The sequence below is a fragment of the Pristiophorus japonicus genome, chromosome 22 (genome assembly GCF_044704955.1).
Source record: "Pristiophorus japonicus isolate sPriJap1 chromosome 22, sPriJap1.hap1, whole genome shotgun sequence".
NCBI lineage: Eukaryota > Metazoa > Chordata > Chondrichthyes > Pristiophoridae > Pristiophorus > Pristiophorus japonicus.
The window spans coordinates 58,588,209-58,603,634 of NC_091998.1; the positions used below are offsets into that span (position 1 = coordinate 58,588,209).

A 15,426-nucleotide genomic window follows, 5' to 3' on the forward strand; every position below is an offset into this window, starting at 1 on the left:
TCCTGGATATGTGTTGAATTATGGTCAGGGTCCCAAATGGATCACTGGTACGGTCATGGCCAAGGAGGGCAATAGAGTATTTGTTATTAAGCTCAAGAATGGGCAAACTTGCAGGAAACACATGGATCAAACAAAGCTGAGGCACACAGACGAGCCAGAGCAGTCGGACGAAGAAACCGTCGACGACCAACCAACCTACCAGCAGCCTTCAGTGGACTCAAGGGTCATCAGTGAACCCGGAATTTCCATCACAGACTTGTTCAATAAAAATGGACTTACAATTCCTGACATGGCCACTGCAACCCCCAACAAGTCAGTCATTCAGCCACCAGCCACAATAGACTCCGCACATTCACCCAAGGCCTGAATTGAACTGAGACGGTCAACCCGGGAGTGTAAAGCACTGGACCGTCTCAACCTGTGAAAGACTGTGATAAGATCTCGGGGGTGGGAATTGTCATGTATGTACATGCTGTTTGTAGCCACCAGATGGTGTCATTGTTGGAGGCCACTGAGCAGCATGCACATGGTGCTGCTCTGGTATTAAAGGCCAGCCATTTTGTGAGTCAGACACTTTGGGCTTAAATAAAGCAGAGCAAGGTTGTACCTTGCTTAGTTAAAACAGTACTCAATTTGAAGCTTTATTGCATACATAACACATACAAAGAACTCAGCCATGCCCTCTGCCTCCACAAGAAGATCTCCTTTATGATCCTTAATCGGCCCGCCCTTCATTTGACTACCCTCTACATGTTTTAAATTAGGTTTTAGTTTGATTGCCCTTTTTTGCATTGCTGGAAATTCTTGCTGCAGTGATCAGAACTGTACTCAGTGTTCCAGATGTGGCTGTACATGCCTTACTAAATAATAACCAGAATCCAAATGACACAGCAAGGTACTGCAACAGCAAAACTTAAAAACAATAAAATTAGGAACAGTTCACCAGGGGTTAATATTCCCTTGCCAGGACTAATAAGCATCAGGACTTTTGGTTAAAACTTTCACAGACTTTCACTATGCACTATTTTATATGCCATTCTGGCCTCTTGAGTATCCCTGATTTCCTTTGCTCCACCATTAGCAACCATGACTTCAGCTGTCTAGACCCAAAGCTCTGGAGTTCCCTACCTAAATCTCTCAGCCCCTCTCCCCTCCTTGTAAGATGCTCCTATATCTTTGATCAAGCTTTTGCTCACCTGTCCAAAAGTTTGTTTCTTTGGCTCAGTGCCAACCTGTGTCTGATAATGCTCCTGTGAAGCACCTTGGGCTGTTTTAGTACATTAAAGGCACTATATAGGTCATGTATTCAACTGTCATTGTAATCCATGTATAAACTGACTAAATTGTACACTGTGAGAACACTGACCACTAAGTGGTGAACTTGTGGGAGACAGTCCTAACCTAGAACTTCAGATATAAAAGGGGAAGCTCCACCCACTTCCAGCCCTTGAGTGCTAAGGAATAAAGGACAGGTCACAGAGTGACCTCTCAAGCATGGGCCTCGTGTGCATTTATACTGTAAAGAAGGGTAACTTTGAAGGTATGAGGCGTGAATTGGCAAGGATAGATTGGCGAATGATACTTAAGGGGTTGACTGTGGATGGACAATGGCAGACATTTAGAGACCGCATGGATGAACTACAACAATTGTACATTCCTGTCTGGCGTAAAAATCAAAAAGGGAAGGTGGCTCAACCGTGGCTATCAAGGGAAATCAGGGATAGTATTAAAGCCAAGGAAGTGGCATACAAATTGGCCAGAAATAGCAGCGAACCCAGGGACTGGGAGAAATTTAGAACTCAGCAGAGGAGGACAAAGGGTTTGATTAGGGCAGGGAAAATGGAGTACGAGAAGAAGCTTGCAGGGAACATTAAGGCGGATTGCAAAAGTTTCTATAGATATGTAAAGAGAAAAAGGTTAGTAAAGACAAACGTAGGTCCCCTGCAGTCAGAATCAGGGGAAGTCATAACGGGGAACAAAGAAATGGCAGACCAATTGAACAAGTACTTTGGTTCGGTATTCATTGATGAGGACACAAACAACCTTCCAGATATAAAAGGGGTCAGAGGGTCGAGTAAGGAGGAGGAACTGAGGGAAATCCTTATTAGTCTGGAAATTGTGTTGGGGAAATTGATGGGATTGAAGGCCGATAAATCCCCAGGGCCTGATGGACTGCATCCCAGAGTACTTAAGGAGGTGGCCTTGGAAATAGCGGATGCATTGACAGTCATTTTCCAACATTCCATAGACTCTGAATCAGTTCCTATCGAGTGGAGGGTAGCCAATGTAACCCCACTTTTTAAAAAAGGAGGGAGAGAGAAAACAGGGAATTATAGACCGGTCAGCCTGACCTCAGTAGTGGGTAAAATGATGGAATCAATTATTAAGGATGTCATAGCAGCGCATTTGGAAAATGGTGACATGATAGGTCCAAGTCAGCATGGATTTGTGAAAGGGAAATCATGCTTGACAAATCTTCTGGAATTTTTTGAGGATGTTTCCAGTAAAGTGGACAAAGGAGAACCAGTTGATGTGGTATATTTGGACTTTCAGAAGGCTTTCGACAAGGTCCCACACAAGAGATTAATGTGCAAAGTTAAAGCACATGGGATTGGGGGTAGTGTGCTGACGTGGATTGAGAACTGGTTGTCAGACAGGAAGCAAAGAGTAGGAGTAAATGGGTACTTTTCAGAATGGCAGGCAGTGACTAGTGGGGTACCGCAAGGTTCTGTGCTGGGGCCCCAGCTGTTTACATTGTACATTAATGATTTAGACGAGGGGATTAAATGTAGTATCTCCAAATTTGCGGATGACACTAAGTTGGGTGGCAGAGTGAGCTGCGAGGAGGATGCTATGAGGCTGCAGAGTGACTTAGATAGGTTAGGTAAGTGGGCAAATGCATGGCAGATGAAGTATAATGTGGATAAATGTGAGGTTATCCACTTTGGTGGTAAAAACAGAGAGACAGACTATTATCTGAATATTGACAGATTAGGAAAAGGGGAGGTGCAACGAGACCTGGGTGTCATGGTACATCAGTCATTGAAGGTTGGCATGCAGGTACAGCAGGCGGTTAAGAAAGCAAATGGCATGTTGGCCTTCATAGCGAGGGGATTTGAGTACAGGGGCAGGAAGGTGTTGCTACAGTTGTACAGGGCCTTGGTGAGGCCACACCTGGAGTATTGTGTACAGTTTTGGTCTCCTAACTTGAGGAAGGACATTCTTGCTATTGAGGGAGTGCAGCGAAGATTCACCAGACTGATTCCCGGGATGGCGGGACTGACCTATCAAGAAAGACTGGATCAACTGGGCTTGTATCCACTGGAGTTCAGAAGAATGAGAGGGGACCTCATAGAAACGTTTAAAATTCTGACGGGTTTAGACACGTTAGATGCAGGAAGAATGTTCCCAATGTTGGGGAAGTCCAGAACCAGGGGTCACAGTCTAAGGATAAGGGGTAAGCCATTTAGAACCGAGATGAGGAGAAACTTCTTCACTCAGAGAGTGGTGAACCTGTGGAATTCTCTACCACAGAAAGTAGTTGAGGCCAATTCACTAAGTATATTCAAAAGGGAGTTAGATGAAGTACTTACGACTCGGGGGATCAAGGGGTATGGCGAGAAAGCAGGAATGGGGTACTGAAGTTGCATGTTCAGCCATGAACTCATTGAATGGCGGTGCAGGCTAGAAGGGCTGAATGGCCTACTCCTGCACCTATTTTCTATGTTTCTATGTTTCTATGTATAGTAAGGACGTATCAATGGCGACAAGAAACTGGGATTTAAACCACGCGAGCATGGCCACTAGCAGAACAGACGAGAGGTACTGTGTTAAGGAATGGTTGGGACAGAGATTCAACATTGTTAAAGCAGCACACAGTTCTCCAGGCAGACACAGGGGCAGTCAGGGACGATCGACTGGCAAGGGACCTTTTGTTTCAAACAGCAGCTCATGCTGGAGGCGTGGAGGCACACACTCAGCCGGAGTTTGCAGAGATGAGCAAAATACCTGCAGAAATTGCAGAAATGAACGCTGGGGAAATCGCTGGAAGCTGAAGTTCAGCGAGTTCATGTGGAGCACGTATACAGTTCATACACCAGGACGCCACCGATAATGATGAAAGTGCTCCTCAATAGCATCCCAGTATCAATGGAGCTAGACACGGAGGCCAGCCAGTCCCTGATGGGTATCAAACAGTTCAAAAAGTTGTGGGCGTCCAAGGCCAGGAGGCCAAAATTATCGCCGATTGACGCACAGCTACGGACTTACACAAAGAGATCATTCCGGTGCTAGGCTGCGCCACGGTAGTCGTGACCCACAAAGATTCGGAGAACAGACTGCCACTCTGGATTGTCCCAGGGGACGGTCCCGCACTACTGGGGAGGAGTTGGCTTGCTGTCATGAACTGGAAATGGAGTGATGTCAATGCAATTTCCTCTGTGGAGCGAATATCATGCTCACAGATCCTGGACAAATTTGACTCATTATTTCAACCCAGCATTGGCACTTTCATGGGGGCCAAGGTAGTGATTTATATAAACCCGGACGCCAGGCCAGTACACCACAAGGCCAGAGCGGTGCTGTACGTGATGTGGGAAAAGATAGAAGGTGAATTGGACCGCCTGCTGAGGGAAGGCATCATCTTGCCAGTCGAATTCAGTGACTGGGCGAGCCCGATTGTGCTGGTGCTCAAGGCGGATGGGTCGGTCAGGATATGTGGCGATTACAAGGCCACCATCAATCGGGTGTCACTCCAAGACCAGTACCCGCTACCGAGAGCGGAGGACCTCTTTGCGACGCTATCCGGTGGCAAACTTTTTTCAAAATTGGACCTGACCTCAGCTTACATGACCCAGGAGCTGGCGAGTGAGTCGAAGAAGCTGACCGTCATCACGACACACAAGGGGTTGTTTGAGTACAACAGATGTCCGTTCGAGATTCACTCGGCCGCCGCGATCTTCCAATGAAATATGGAAAGCCTCCTCAACTCGATTCCAGGGACGGTGGTTTTTCAGGACGACATCCTCATTACGGGTTACGATACTGAAGAACACCTCCACAACCTGGAAGAGGTGCTATGCAGACTGGACCGGGTAGGGCTGCGACTGAAAAAGGCGAAGTGCGTCTTCCTAGCTCCAGAGGTAGAGTTCCTGGGGATGAGGGTAGCAGCAGACGGGATCAGCCTTACTGCATCCAAGACGGAAGCGATCCAGAGAGCACCCAGACCCCGTAACACGGCGGAGCTGCGTTCATTCCTGGGACTTCTGAACTATTTTGGTAACTTTCTTCCCAAATTGAGCACGCTGCTAGAGCTGCTACACGTGCTCCTACGCAAAGGTCGCGAATGGGTCTGGGGGGACAGCCAGGAAAGGGCTTTTAATAGAGCACGCAATTTGTTATGTTCCAACAATCTGTTAACGCTATATGACCCATGTAAGAAGCTTGTGTTAACGTGCGATGCGTCGTCCTATGGTGTCGGGTGTGTGTTGCAGCATGTCAATGCCAAGGGTCAATTACAGCCGGTAGCTTATGCCTCCAGATGTCTGTCCCAAGCAGAAAGGGGCTATGGGATGGTAGAAAAGGAGGTGCTCGCATGTGTATATGTGAAAATGCACCAGTACCTGTTTGGCAGGAAATTTGAACTGGAGACAGATCACAAACCCCTAACGTCCCTTTTGGCCGACAACAAGGCCATAAATGCAAACGCATCGGCCCGCATACAGAGGTGGGCACTCACGTTAGCCGCTTATGACTACACAATTCGGCACAGACCGGGCACCGAAAACTGCGCCGATGCACTCAGCAGGCTCCCACTAGCCACCACTGAGGGGGCTACCGAGCATGCTGCTGAGATGGTCATGGCTGTTGAAGCTTTCGGAAGCGAAGGCTCACCCGTGACAGCCCGTCAGATTAAAGTCTGGACAAATAGAGACCTGCTATTGTCTCTAGTCAAGAAATGTGTCTTGAATGGGGACTGGGCAGCCACGTACAGGGCATGCCCTGAGAAATTTAAACCATTTCACAGGCGCAGGGATGAACTCTCGATTCAGGCCGATTGCCTACTGTGGGGAAACCGCGTAGTCATGCCCCAGATGGGCAGAGAGGTGTTCATCAGAGAACTCCACAATGGGCACCCGGGCATTGTCACGATGAAGGCAATTGCCAGGTCACACGTTTGGTGGCCAGGGATAGACGCAGATCTGGAATTTTGTGTTCGCAGGTGCAACACATGTGCCCAGCTGGGCAATGCGCCCAGGGAAGCCCCCCTTAGCCCCTGGCCATGGCCCGCCAAGCCTTGGTCACGCATCCATGTGGACTACGCAGGTCCTTTCATGGGGAAAATGTTTTTGGTTGTAGTAGACGCCTACTCCAAATGGATCGAGTGTGACATTTTAAATTCAAGCACATCCTCTGCCATGGTAGAAAGTCTACGGGCAATGTTCACCGCCCACGGTCTACCGCACATCTTTGTCAGCGATAATGGCCCATGCTTCACAAGCACTGAATTCCAGGACTTCATGGCAGGCAATGGAATTAACCATGTTAGAACGGCACCGTTCAAGCCGGCCTCAAACGGCCAGGCAGAACGAGCAGTGCAGATAATCAAACAGGGGATGCTCAGAATCAAAGGGGGTTCCCTACAATGCCGCTTATCACGCCTCCTGTTGGCCTTCAGATCCTGACCACACTCGCTCACAGGGGTTCCACCCGCAGAGCTGCTAATGAAAAGGACACTCAAAACCTGGTTATCCCTTATACACCCCACCATGAAAGAAATTGTCGAGAGCAGGCGCCATGACAGGAATGCAAGGGCGCGATGTATTGATGTAAATGACCCTGTTTTTGTCCTCAACTATGCTGCAGGGCCCAAATGGCTCGCAGGCACTGTGGTTGCCAAAGAGGGAAATAGGATTCTGGTAGTTAAACTTACCAATGGACAAATCTGCCGCAAACACGTGGATCAAACAAAAAGGAGGTTCAGCAACCCCATAGAAGAAGCAGAGGAAGAACATGATGTAGAGTTCACTCCATCACAGGTGACGGAACACAGGAACCAAAGAGAGGAGAGCCCAGTCACTGTGGGCAGTCCGGACAGGCCTGAGGCACCGCAAACAGCAGACACTCAGGCCAGCGCCCAACAACCGGAGCCCCAACTCAGGCGCTCTACAAGGGAGCGTAAACTACCAGAGAGACTTAACCTGTGATCCCAATAAGACTTTGGGGGGGGGAGGTGATGTCATGTATTCAACTGTCATTGTAATCCATGTATAAACTGACCTAAGTTGTACACTGTGAGAACACTGACCACTAGGTGGTGAACTTGTGGGAGCCACTCCTAACGTAGACCTTCAGATATAAAAGGGGAAGCTCCAACCACTTCCAGCACTTGAATGCTAAAGAATAAAGGACAGGTCACAGACTGACCTTCTCTCAAGCATGGGCCTCATGTGCATTTATACTGTATAGTAAGGACGTATCAATATACATACAAGTTCTAGTTGTATTGTGAATGAAGGGAAGTTCCAGTTCACTGATGGAGTTTGGCTCTTTTGCCAAAACAATACAGGAGAATGCCATAATTTTTATACAGTTTTAAGGGCCTGGAAAGACTGCTGCCAATTAGCCAAGTTCAAAGATTTAATAAATAGAGTCTACTGTCTATCATGTCAATACCATCATCTCAGTTTGAAATACCTGCTAATATCTTGACAATAAATGATTCACTTTGCAACCAGAACAAAACTTCTGTATTCTGACTAATTTACAGAACCATCAACCTGGTTTAGTTCCCATCCTCCATTTTGAACCCTAGAGAAGAAGGTAAGTTTCCATTTTAAAAGAGAGAGTTTTGGTTTCACTACCAGAGTGGTAATCTGGCGGAGTGGAGTGCCCACCACTCGGGCTCAGGTTCTACATGTACGCTGGTGACACGCAGCTTTATTTTTCCTGACCCATCCACTGCATCTGTGTTGTCTGACATCAGTCCCAGATAAGTCATATTTCTTCCAGTCTTTTGCCCCCACCACAATCTCCGTACCTTCTTCACCAATTTCATCCCCCTCCCTGGCTGGTGTCTCAGGTTGAACCAGACTGTTCGCAACTTCAGTGACCTATTTGACCCCAAGCTAAGCTTCGGAAGCCATATCCTTTCTATCACCAAGATCACCTACTTCTATCTCTGTAACATCGCCTGTGTCTGTCCATCTGGTGATAAAACTCTCATCCATGCCTGTCTACTTCAAACTCAACGAGGTGGATCTTAACTTTGTGTAATAATGTAAAATGAGTGATAATCTCTCCCGATTTTTATTTGCATTGACTTCACCCGTTCACCCACAGACACACAAATTCAAAATCAACTCCAACTATTCTAATATTCTCTTGGTCAGCATCCTATCATTTACCCTCCATAAATTTCAGCTCATCCAAAACTCTGCTGCCTGTATCCTAACCCGCACCAAGTCTCGCTCACCCATCACTCCTGTGCTTGCTAACCTACATTGGCTTCCTGTCCTCCCAACACCTCAAAGTTAAAATTCTCATCCTCTTCATGGCCTCGTCCCTCCATAGCTGGTCCAGAACTACAATCCTCCAAGAACTCTGCACTCCTCCATCTTTAGCTTCTTGTGTATTCCCCACTCCCTTCATTGGTGACCGTGCCTTCCACCGTCTATGCCCTGTAATTCCCTCCCTAAATCTCTCTGCTTCACTGCCTCTTTCTCTTCCATTTAGATCCCCCTTAAAACCGACTTCCTTGACCAAACTTTTAGTCACCTCCTAATTTTATCTCCTACTTTGGCTCGGCATTGATTTCTGTCTGATTACACTTCTGTAAAGTGCCTTGATAGGTTATTCTATACTAAAAGTTCTATATAAATGCTAGTCATTGTTCTTGTTATATAAAAATTATGGAATAAAAATCAGGCAAATTCTACAATGGGTGGGTGATCCGTTCTGCCCAGATTAGTTGGCGAAGACAAAAATCTATACTCATGAAATAAATATAGAAATTTCCCTTCATCAGAAGTAAATCAAGAAGAAATAATTAGGCGACAGCAAGCTCAGGATTTTATAAACTTGCAGAATGAGGGAGAAAGGGATGAATGAAGAGGTAAGAAGTTCCTCACATAGGCCCTGAAATACCATGGGGTCCACCAGTCTCCTGTGGTCATTCTGGTGACAGACCAGCGGACCTCCCCAAGGAAAGGGGAAGAACCCAGTTACGGACAAGTTTATTTATACTGCAGAAATGGCCACCATGCTCCACCCTTTGTCTATGATTGGTCCCCTTGGAGGATAAGCCACATCCTGAAGTTTCACAGGAATGTGTAACTAGAACCGCCCATCTCAAGGTCTCATTGACTCTGCAAATTGTAACTCGATCCACTTTGACTTCCTGAATCGGCAGAGGACAGAGCTCCTTAGAAGACAGCAAGGGCCAGCCAAAGTGCCTTACCCCAGTCCAAGTGCATGCCTCCCCAGCCGAAGTACCGTACCCTAGTCCAAGTACATCCTTTCCCCAACTGAAGTCCCATACCCCAGTCCAAGTACATCCCTCCCCCAGCTGAAGTGCCTTATCCCAGTCCAAGTACATCCCTCCTGCAGCCAAAGTGCCTTACCCCAGTCCAAGTGCAGCCCTCCCCAGCCAAAGTGTTTTACCCCAGTCCAAGTGCATGCCTCCCCCAGCCGAAGTGCCTTACCCCAGCGCAAGTATATCCTCTGGATAGCATCCACTCCAATGATGTCCCTTGTAGGGGGTTGGAAGAACATGATCCATCTTCCCTCTCTCCCCCCGCCCCAGCCTCTCACTTTCTCCCCCCAGCCTCTCTCTCTCTCTCTCTCCCCTAGCTTCTCTCTCTCCCAGCCTCTCTCTCTCTCCCCCCAGTCTCTCTCTCTTCCAATCTCCTCTGAGCCCTCTGCCGCTTCTCTGCCCGCTGCCGTCGCTCCTGGACCCTGCTGCCGCACACCAGCCCTCTTGGCCCCCGGCCACCGCTCTCGGCACCCTGGCCACTGCTCTTGGTCCCCTGGTCGCTGCTCTCGGGGCCCCCCCTCCCCGAGGAAGAGTTGGGGGGGGGGAAGAGAGTCGGGGCCGCGGCCTGAGCGGGCGAAGAGAGTTGGGGGGGGAGAGTGTCGGGGGGGAAGAGAATCGGGGAGGGGGAGAGAGTTCCTGCTTCTCGGCACCACGTGGAGGGAATGAATCGGGGCCAGGACGGGGGTGGAGTTGACAGGGGGCGGGGCCTGACAGACACGGCATGGGGTGTGGGGCTTGACAGACATGTCTGTCAAAAAAAGTGTAGTACAAATAGTTACATTGCCCAATTACACGGGTCTCTGTCAAATCTGCCAGTCTCTACATTTTAAAGGGTGAAACTTCTGCCTTCCTTTTACAAGGGCGAGGCCAGGGACTTGCTAAACCAGCAGTCCCTGCTACTGAGCCAGATTTGAGACCTGTGTTTCAGTGGCAAGGTAGCACATGAAGCCGATTGGTGGGATCCAGATGCTGCAAGGGGTTTGGATCCATTACTTGGTCCCCTTGGACAGAGGCCAATTGGAGATATGGGCAGGGGTCTGGACAATCGCCACCCCCTCCACCAATTGACGGATGGCCAACCCAGCTTCTGGGCACATGGAGTAGGTGGATGCCAAATAATCACTCCAAGTGGCACTTCTGCCTACTAGCAAATGAAGTGCTTTCCTACTGAAGCAAACTCTTGCCAGGGCAACAACCAGGATAACAGCCCATGGAAAATGAGTTGGAGCAGGGCAATCGGATTTTTGAATTGTGTAATGTTGGGTGTGTGAAATTTTCACACTTGAAGTCGAAAAACACCAGTGAAGTAGTTATAAATTATGCCCTTCCCAACTTGGGCTGTTTCTGGACATAGCATTTTGAGCTGTATAGCACTGGGGAGAAACTGATGGTTCCAGGTCTGTTATTGAGAGCCATTCGAGGCAATGAATTAAGAGCATTGCATAAGAAGTATATTGGCACATTAAAGTGTGGTTTTAGTGTGAGTTTTTTTATATATAGTGTATTGAAAGGGATACAGTAAATAAGCCCAGTAACAGCACTGTAGGAGACTGCGAAATTGATATCAACACAGACTGCAGAGATGAGGAAGTGCACATAGAATAGCATATTTGATTTTAGTATTAATAAGTTGTTTTGCTGCTAAATAAGCAGCAAGGGTAAATGCAAATAGTGTTGACAAATACAAGGATTTGTTTTTTTTGCAGGTGAGCAGGACAATTGTGTGATCAGTGCCGAGTCCCAGAGCAGTGGGGTTCCCCGGAAGCAGCTCCGCACGGAGGCCTTTGCCCAGCAGCTCGAGGCCCTGGACTGCGCTTTTGAACGGCAGCATTATGCAGAGGTCTTTGCAACTGCCAACCATAACAAAGGAGAACAGGTGAGTGAAGAGCAGCCAGCAGCCCTGGCACAGTCTTCGAAATAATGGTTAGTTATTGAAATTCAAAAGATGCCATTGTGTTGAAGTTTAGTACACCAGGATATACGTCCTGTGTGAACTCAGCTGAATTGGCTGGCCACCATTCCAGTCACTTGACACTTGCATGCTTTGGAAAACAGCATTTATCAGAACAAATTGGTAAACTCTGCTTTAGTTGTATAATGGTTGTCCATTCTTCTCCCTCATCGAGCACTGTTTTGAATTATTCAGCAAAACTATTCCAACAAGGCTCCGAGAGCTCTGTGTACACCTGACACCACACGTGGCCTTGATGTGACTATGTCTACAGAAAATACACTGACTTTTTTTTAGTGAATTATGAGGAGATAACTGTAAAAGTGAGTTATTGCTACATGGCATCTTGCCTGACATGGTGTGATCTCACAAAGGCCTTTGACACTTAACTGCGAGGGACTATGGAGCGTTCTCCTCCGTTTCGGCTGCCCCCAAAAGTTTGTTGCATCCTCCGCCTGCTCCAGGACGACATGCAAGCCGTGATCCTGACCAACCGATCCACCACAGACCCAATCCACATCTGGACCGGGGTCAAGCAGGGCTGTGTTATCACGCCAACCCTCTTCTCAAACTTCCTCGCTGCAATGCTCCACCTCACACTCAACAAGCTCCCCACTGGAGTGGAACTAAACTATAGAACCAGTGGGAACTTGTTCAACCTTTGTCGCCTCCAGGCTAGATCCAAGACCGTCCCATCCTCTGTCTTTGAACTACAGTACGTGGACGACACTTGTGTCTACGCACATTCAGAGGCTGAACTCCAAGCCATCGTCAACATCTTCATCGAGGCATACAAAAGCATGGGCGTTACACTAAACATCCATAAGATAAAGGTCCTCCACCAACCTGACCCTGCCACACAGCATTGCCCCCCCCGGTCATCAAAATTCACGGCGCGGCCTTGGACAACCTGGACCGCTTTCCATACCTTGGGAGCCTACTATCAGCAAGGGCAGACATTGACGACGAGGTCCAACATTGCCTCCAATGCGCCAGCGCAGCCTTCGGCCATTTGAAGAAGAGAGTCTTTGAAGATCAGGCCCTCAAATCTGGCACCAAGCTTATGGTCTCCAGGGCTGTAGTGATACCTGCCCTCCTGTATGGCTCAGAGACGTAGACCATGTACAGTAGTCACCTCAAATCGCTGGAGAAATACCACCAACGATGTCTCCGCAAGATCCTGCAAATCCCCTGGGAGGATAGACGCACCGACGTCAGTGCTCTTGACCAGGCCAACATCCCCAGCATCGAAGCACTGACCCCACTCGACCAGCTCTGTTGGGCGGGCCATATTGTCTGCATGCCCGACACAAGACTCCCAAAGCAAGCGCTCTACTCGGAACTCCTACACGGCAAGCGAGCCCCAGGTGGGCAGAGGAAATGTTTCTAGGACCACCTCAAAGCCTCCTTGATAAAGTGCAACACCTGGGAATCCCTGGCCAAAGACCGCCCTAAGTGGAGGAAGAGCATCCGGGCGGGCGCTGAGCACCTCGTCTTGTCGCCGAGAGGATGCAGAAAACAAGCACAGGCAGCGGAAGGAGCGTGCGGCAAACCAGACTCCCCACCTACCCTTTCCTTCAACCACTGCCTGTCCCACCTGTGACAGAGACTGTAATTCCTGTATTGGACTGTAAAGTCACCTGAGAACTCACTTTTAGAGTGGAAGCAAGTCTTCCTCGATTTCAAGGGACTGCCTATGGTGTTAAAGAAGTAACTTTGCTGCCCTAATATAAATAGGGTCTTGGCAGCTGGTGGGGGAAGGTGTCAGTGGAGCCCAGTGTGAAACAGAAGGTCATCTCCCTGTCACACCTTGGCAGAAGCCTGGGAGCAGATACTTCCTCAATCTGTCTCTCAGTCACACAAGCTGTGTCCCTGGTAAAGAAGAAAATATGGGAGGGGTATATGATATTATTCCGTAAAAGAATTTTCTCAAAAACCCATCAAAGAGAGACCTTTTTTTCCATGGGCTGGACTCATGTGGCTGTCTGTGACTGTCCATCATTGGTAATGTGATCAACAGCCCCACCACAAGGAGAAACTGTCTGCTTTAAAAGGAACCAGGGATTACAGTGAACTAAGATGGAGGCGATCTTAGGTGAACCAGCTTCCTTTTGTTTGAAGCAGGCTGTGAATCTCTTTGCTTATCCTTTAGACAACGGCACTGCCGAGGGCCATTATGTTGGAATGGGATTGAAGAACGTGCGAGAAGGGGTGGCGATGGGGGTTGATCTTTGAAAAAAGGATGGGGTTGTTGGACCTAGTGGTCCTCTGGCTGTTTTTCTTCCTCTCGCAGAATGTCCTGGACCGATTCAGGATATCACTGAACGGGTGCAGGAAATTCTGTAAGGAGAAAGGGAACAGCCAGAAGTCCTGGTCCATGTGACATAGGTAGGAAAATGGTTGAGGTCCTACAGGCAAAGTTTCAGGAACTAGGAAAAAGATTTTAGAACAGGACCTCAAAAGGTGGTAATCTTTGGATTACTGCAGTGCCACATGCGAGTGAGTACAGAAACAGAAAGATAGTGCAGGTGAATGTGTGGCTGGAGAAGTGGTGCAGGAGGGAGGGTTTCAGATTCCTGGGGCATTAAGAACAGGTCTGTACAAGCTGGATGGATCAGAATAGCGTAGAAAGAGCAGGAATTAGATGGAGGAAAAAAGCAAAGCCGACTAGCATGGTGTTGGAATGCATGTGTGAAAATGCAAGGAGTGTTACAAATAAATTTCATGAGCTACAGGTGCAAGTTGCCATGTGGTTATGATAGATATAGTGGCTATAATGGAGACCTGGCTTAAACATGGACCGGAATGGGAACTAAACATTCCTGGCCACAATGTACAGGAGGGATAGGGAAGGAAAAAAGACAGCATGGGGAGTGGCAGTATTGATCAAGGATAATATTACAGTTGCTGCAATACAGCGGGACCTGAAGGTACTTGTGCATGAAACACAAAAGGATAGTATGCAGGTACAGCAAAAGATCAGGAAGGCCAATGGTATCTTGGCCTTTATTGCAAAGGGGATGGAGTATAAAAGCAGGGAAGTCTTGCTACAGCTATATAAGGTTTTGGTAAGGCTACACCTGGAATACTGGGTGCAGTTTTGGTTTTCATATTTACGAAAGGATATACTTGCTTTGGAGGCAGTTCAAAGAAGGTTCACTAGGTTGATTCCGGAGATGAGGTGGTTGACTTACGAGGAAAGTTTGAGTAGGTTGGGCCTCTACTCATTGGAGTTCAGAAGAATGAGAGGTGATTTTATCGAAATATATAAGATTATGAGGGAGTTCAACAAGGTGGATGCAGAGAGGATGTTTCTACTGATGGGGGAGACTAGAACTAGAGGGCATGATCTTAGAATAACGGGCCGCCCATTTAAAACAGAGATGAGGAGAAATTTCTTCTCTCAGAGGGTTGTAAATCTGTGGAATTCGCTGCCTTCGAGAGCTGTGGAAGCCGGGACATTGAATAAATTTAAGACAGAAATAGACAGTTTCTTAAACGATAAGGGATTAATGGTTATGGCGAGCGGGCAGGGAAGTGGAGTTGAGTCCATGATCAGGTCAGCCATGATCTTATTGAATGGCAGAGCAGGCTCGAGGGGCCGTATTATGGCCTACTCCTGTTCCTATTTCTTATGTTCTACAGAGGGACGATATATTAGAGTGTTTAAAGACTGAATCTATTTGGTTAGTGTTAAGTAACAGAAAATGAGCTGTTACATTGCTGGTTATTTAATAGAGACCCCCAAATAGTGAGAAGGAGATAGTGGAGGAAATCTGTTGGAAAATTTCAGAGAAATGTAAAAATAGAAATACAGTAATAGTAGGAGACTTCAATTACCCTAACATAGACTGGGTAAAAACAGTGTAAAGGGCAAGGAGGGTGAAGAATTCCTAAAATGTGTACAGGAGAACTTCCTTAATCAATATGTTTCTAGTCCAAC

General features: G+C 47.7%; 1 protein-coding gene across 1 annotated transcript in view; it reads left to right on the forward strand.

Annotated features, from left to right (window-relative positions):
* LOC139234639 (paired box protein Pax-8-like) overlaps positions 1-15,426 on the forward strand; it is a 100,925-nt gene that overhangs the window by 66,159 nt on the left and 19,340 nt on the right. Inside the window, exon 7 of the mRNA XM_070865325.1 lies at positions 11,239-11,408. Coding sequence (XP_070721426.1) covers positions 11,239-11,408 — 170 coding nt within the window. The remainder of the gene's footprint in view (positions 1-11,238; positions 11,409-15,426) is intronic.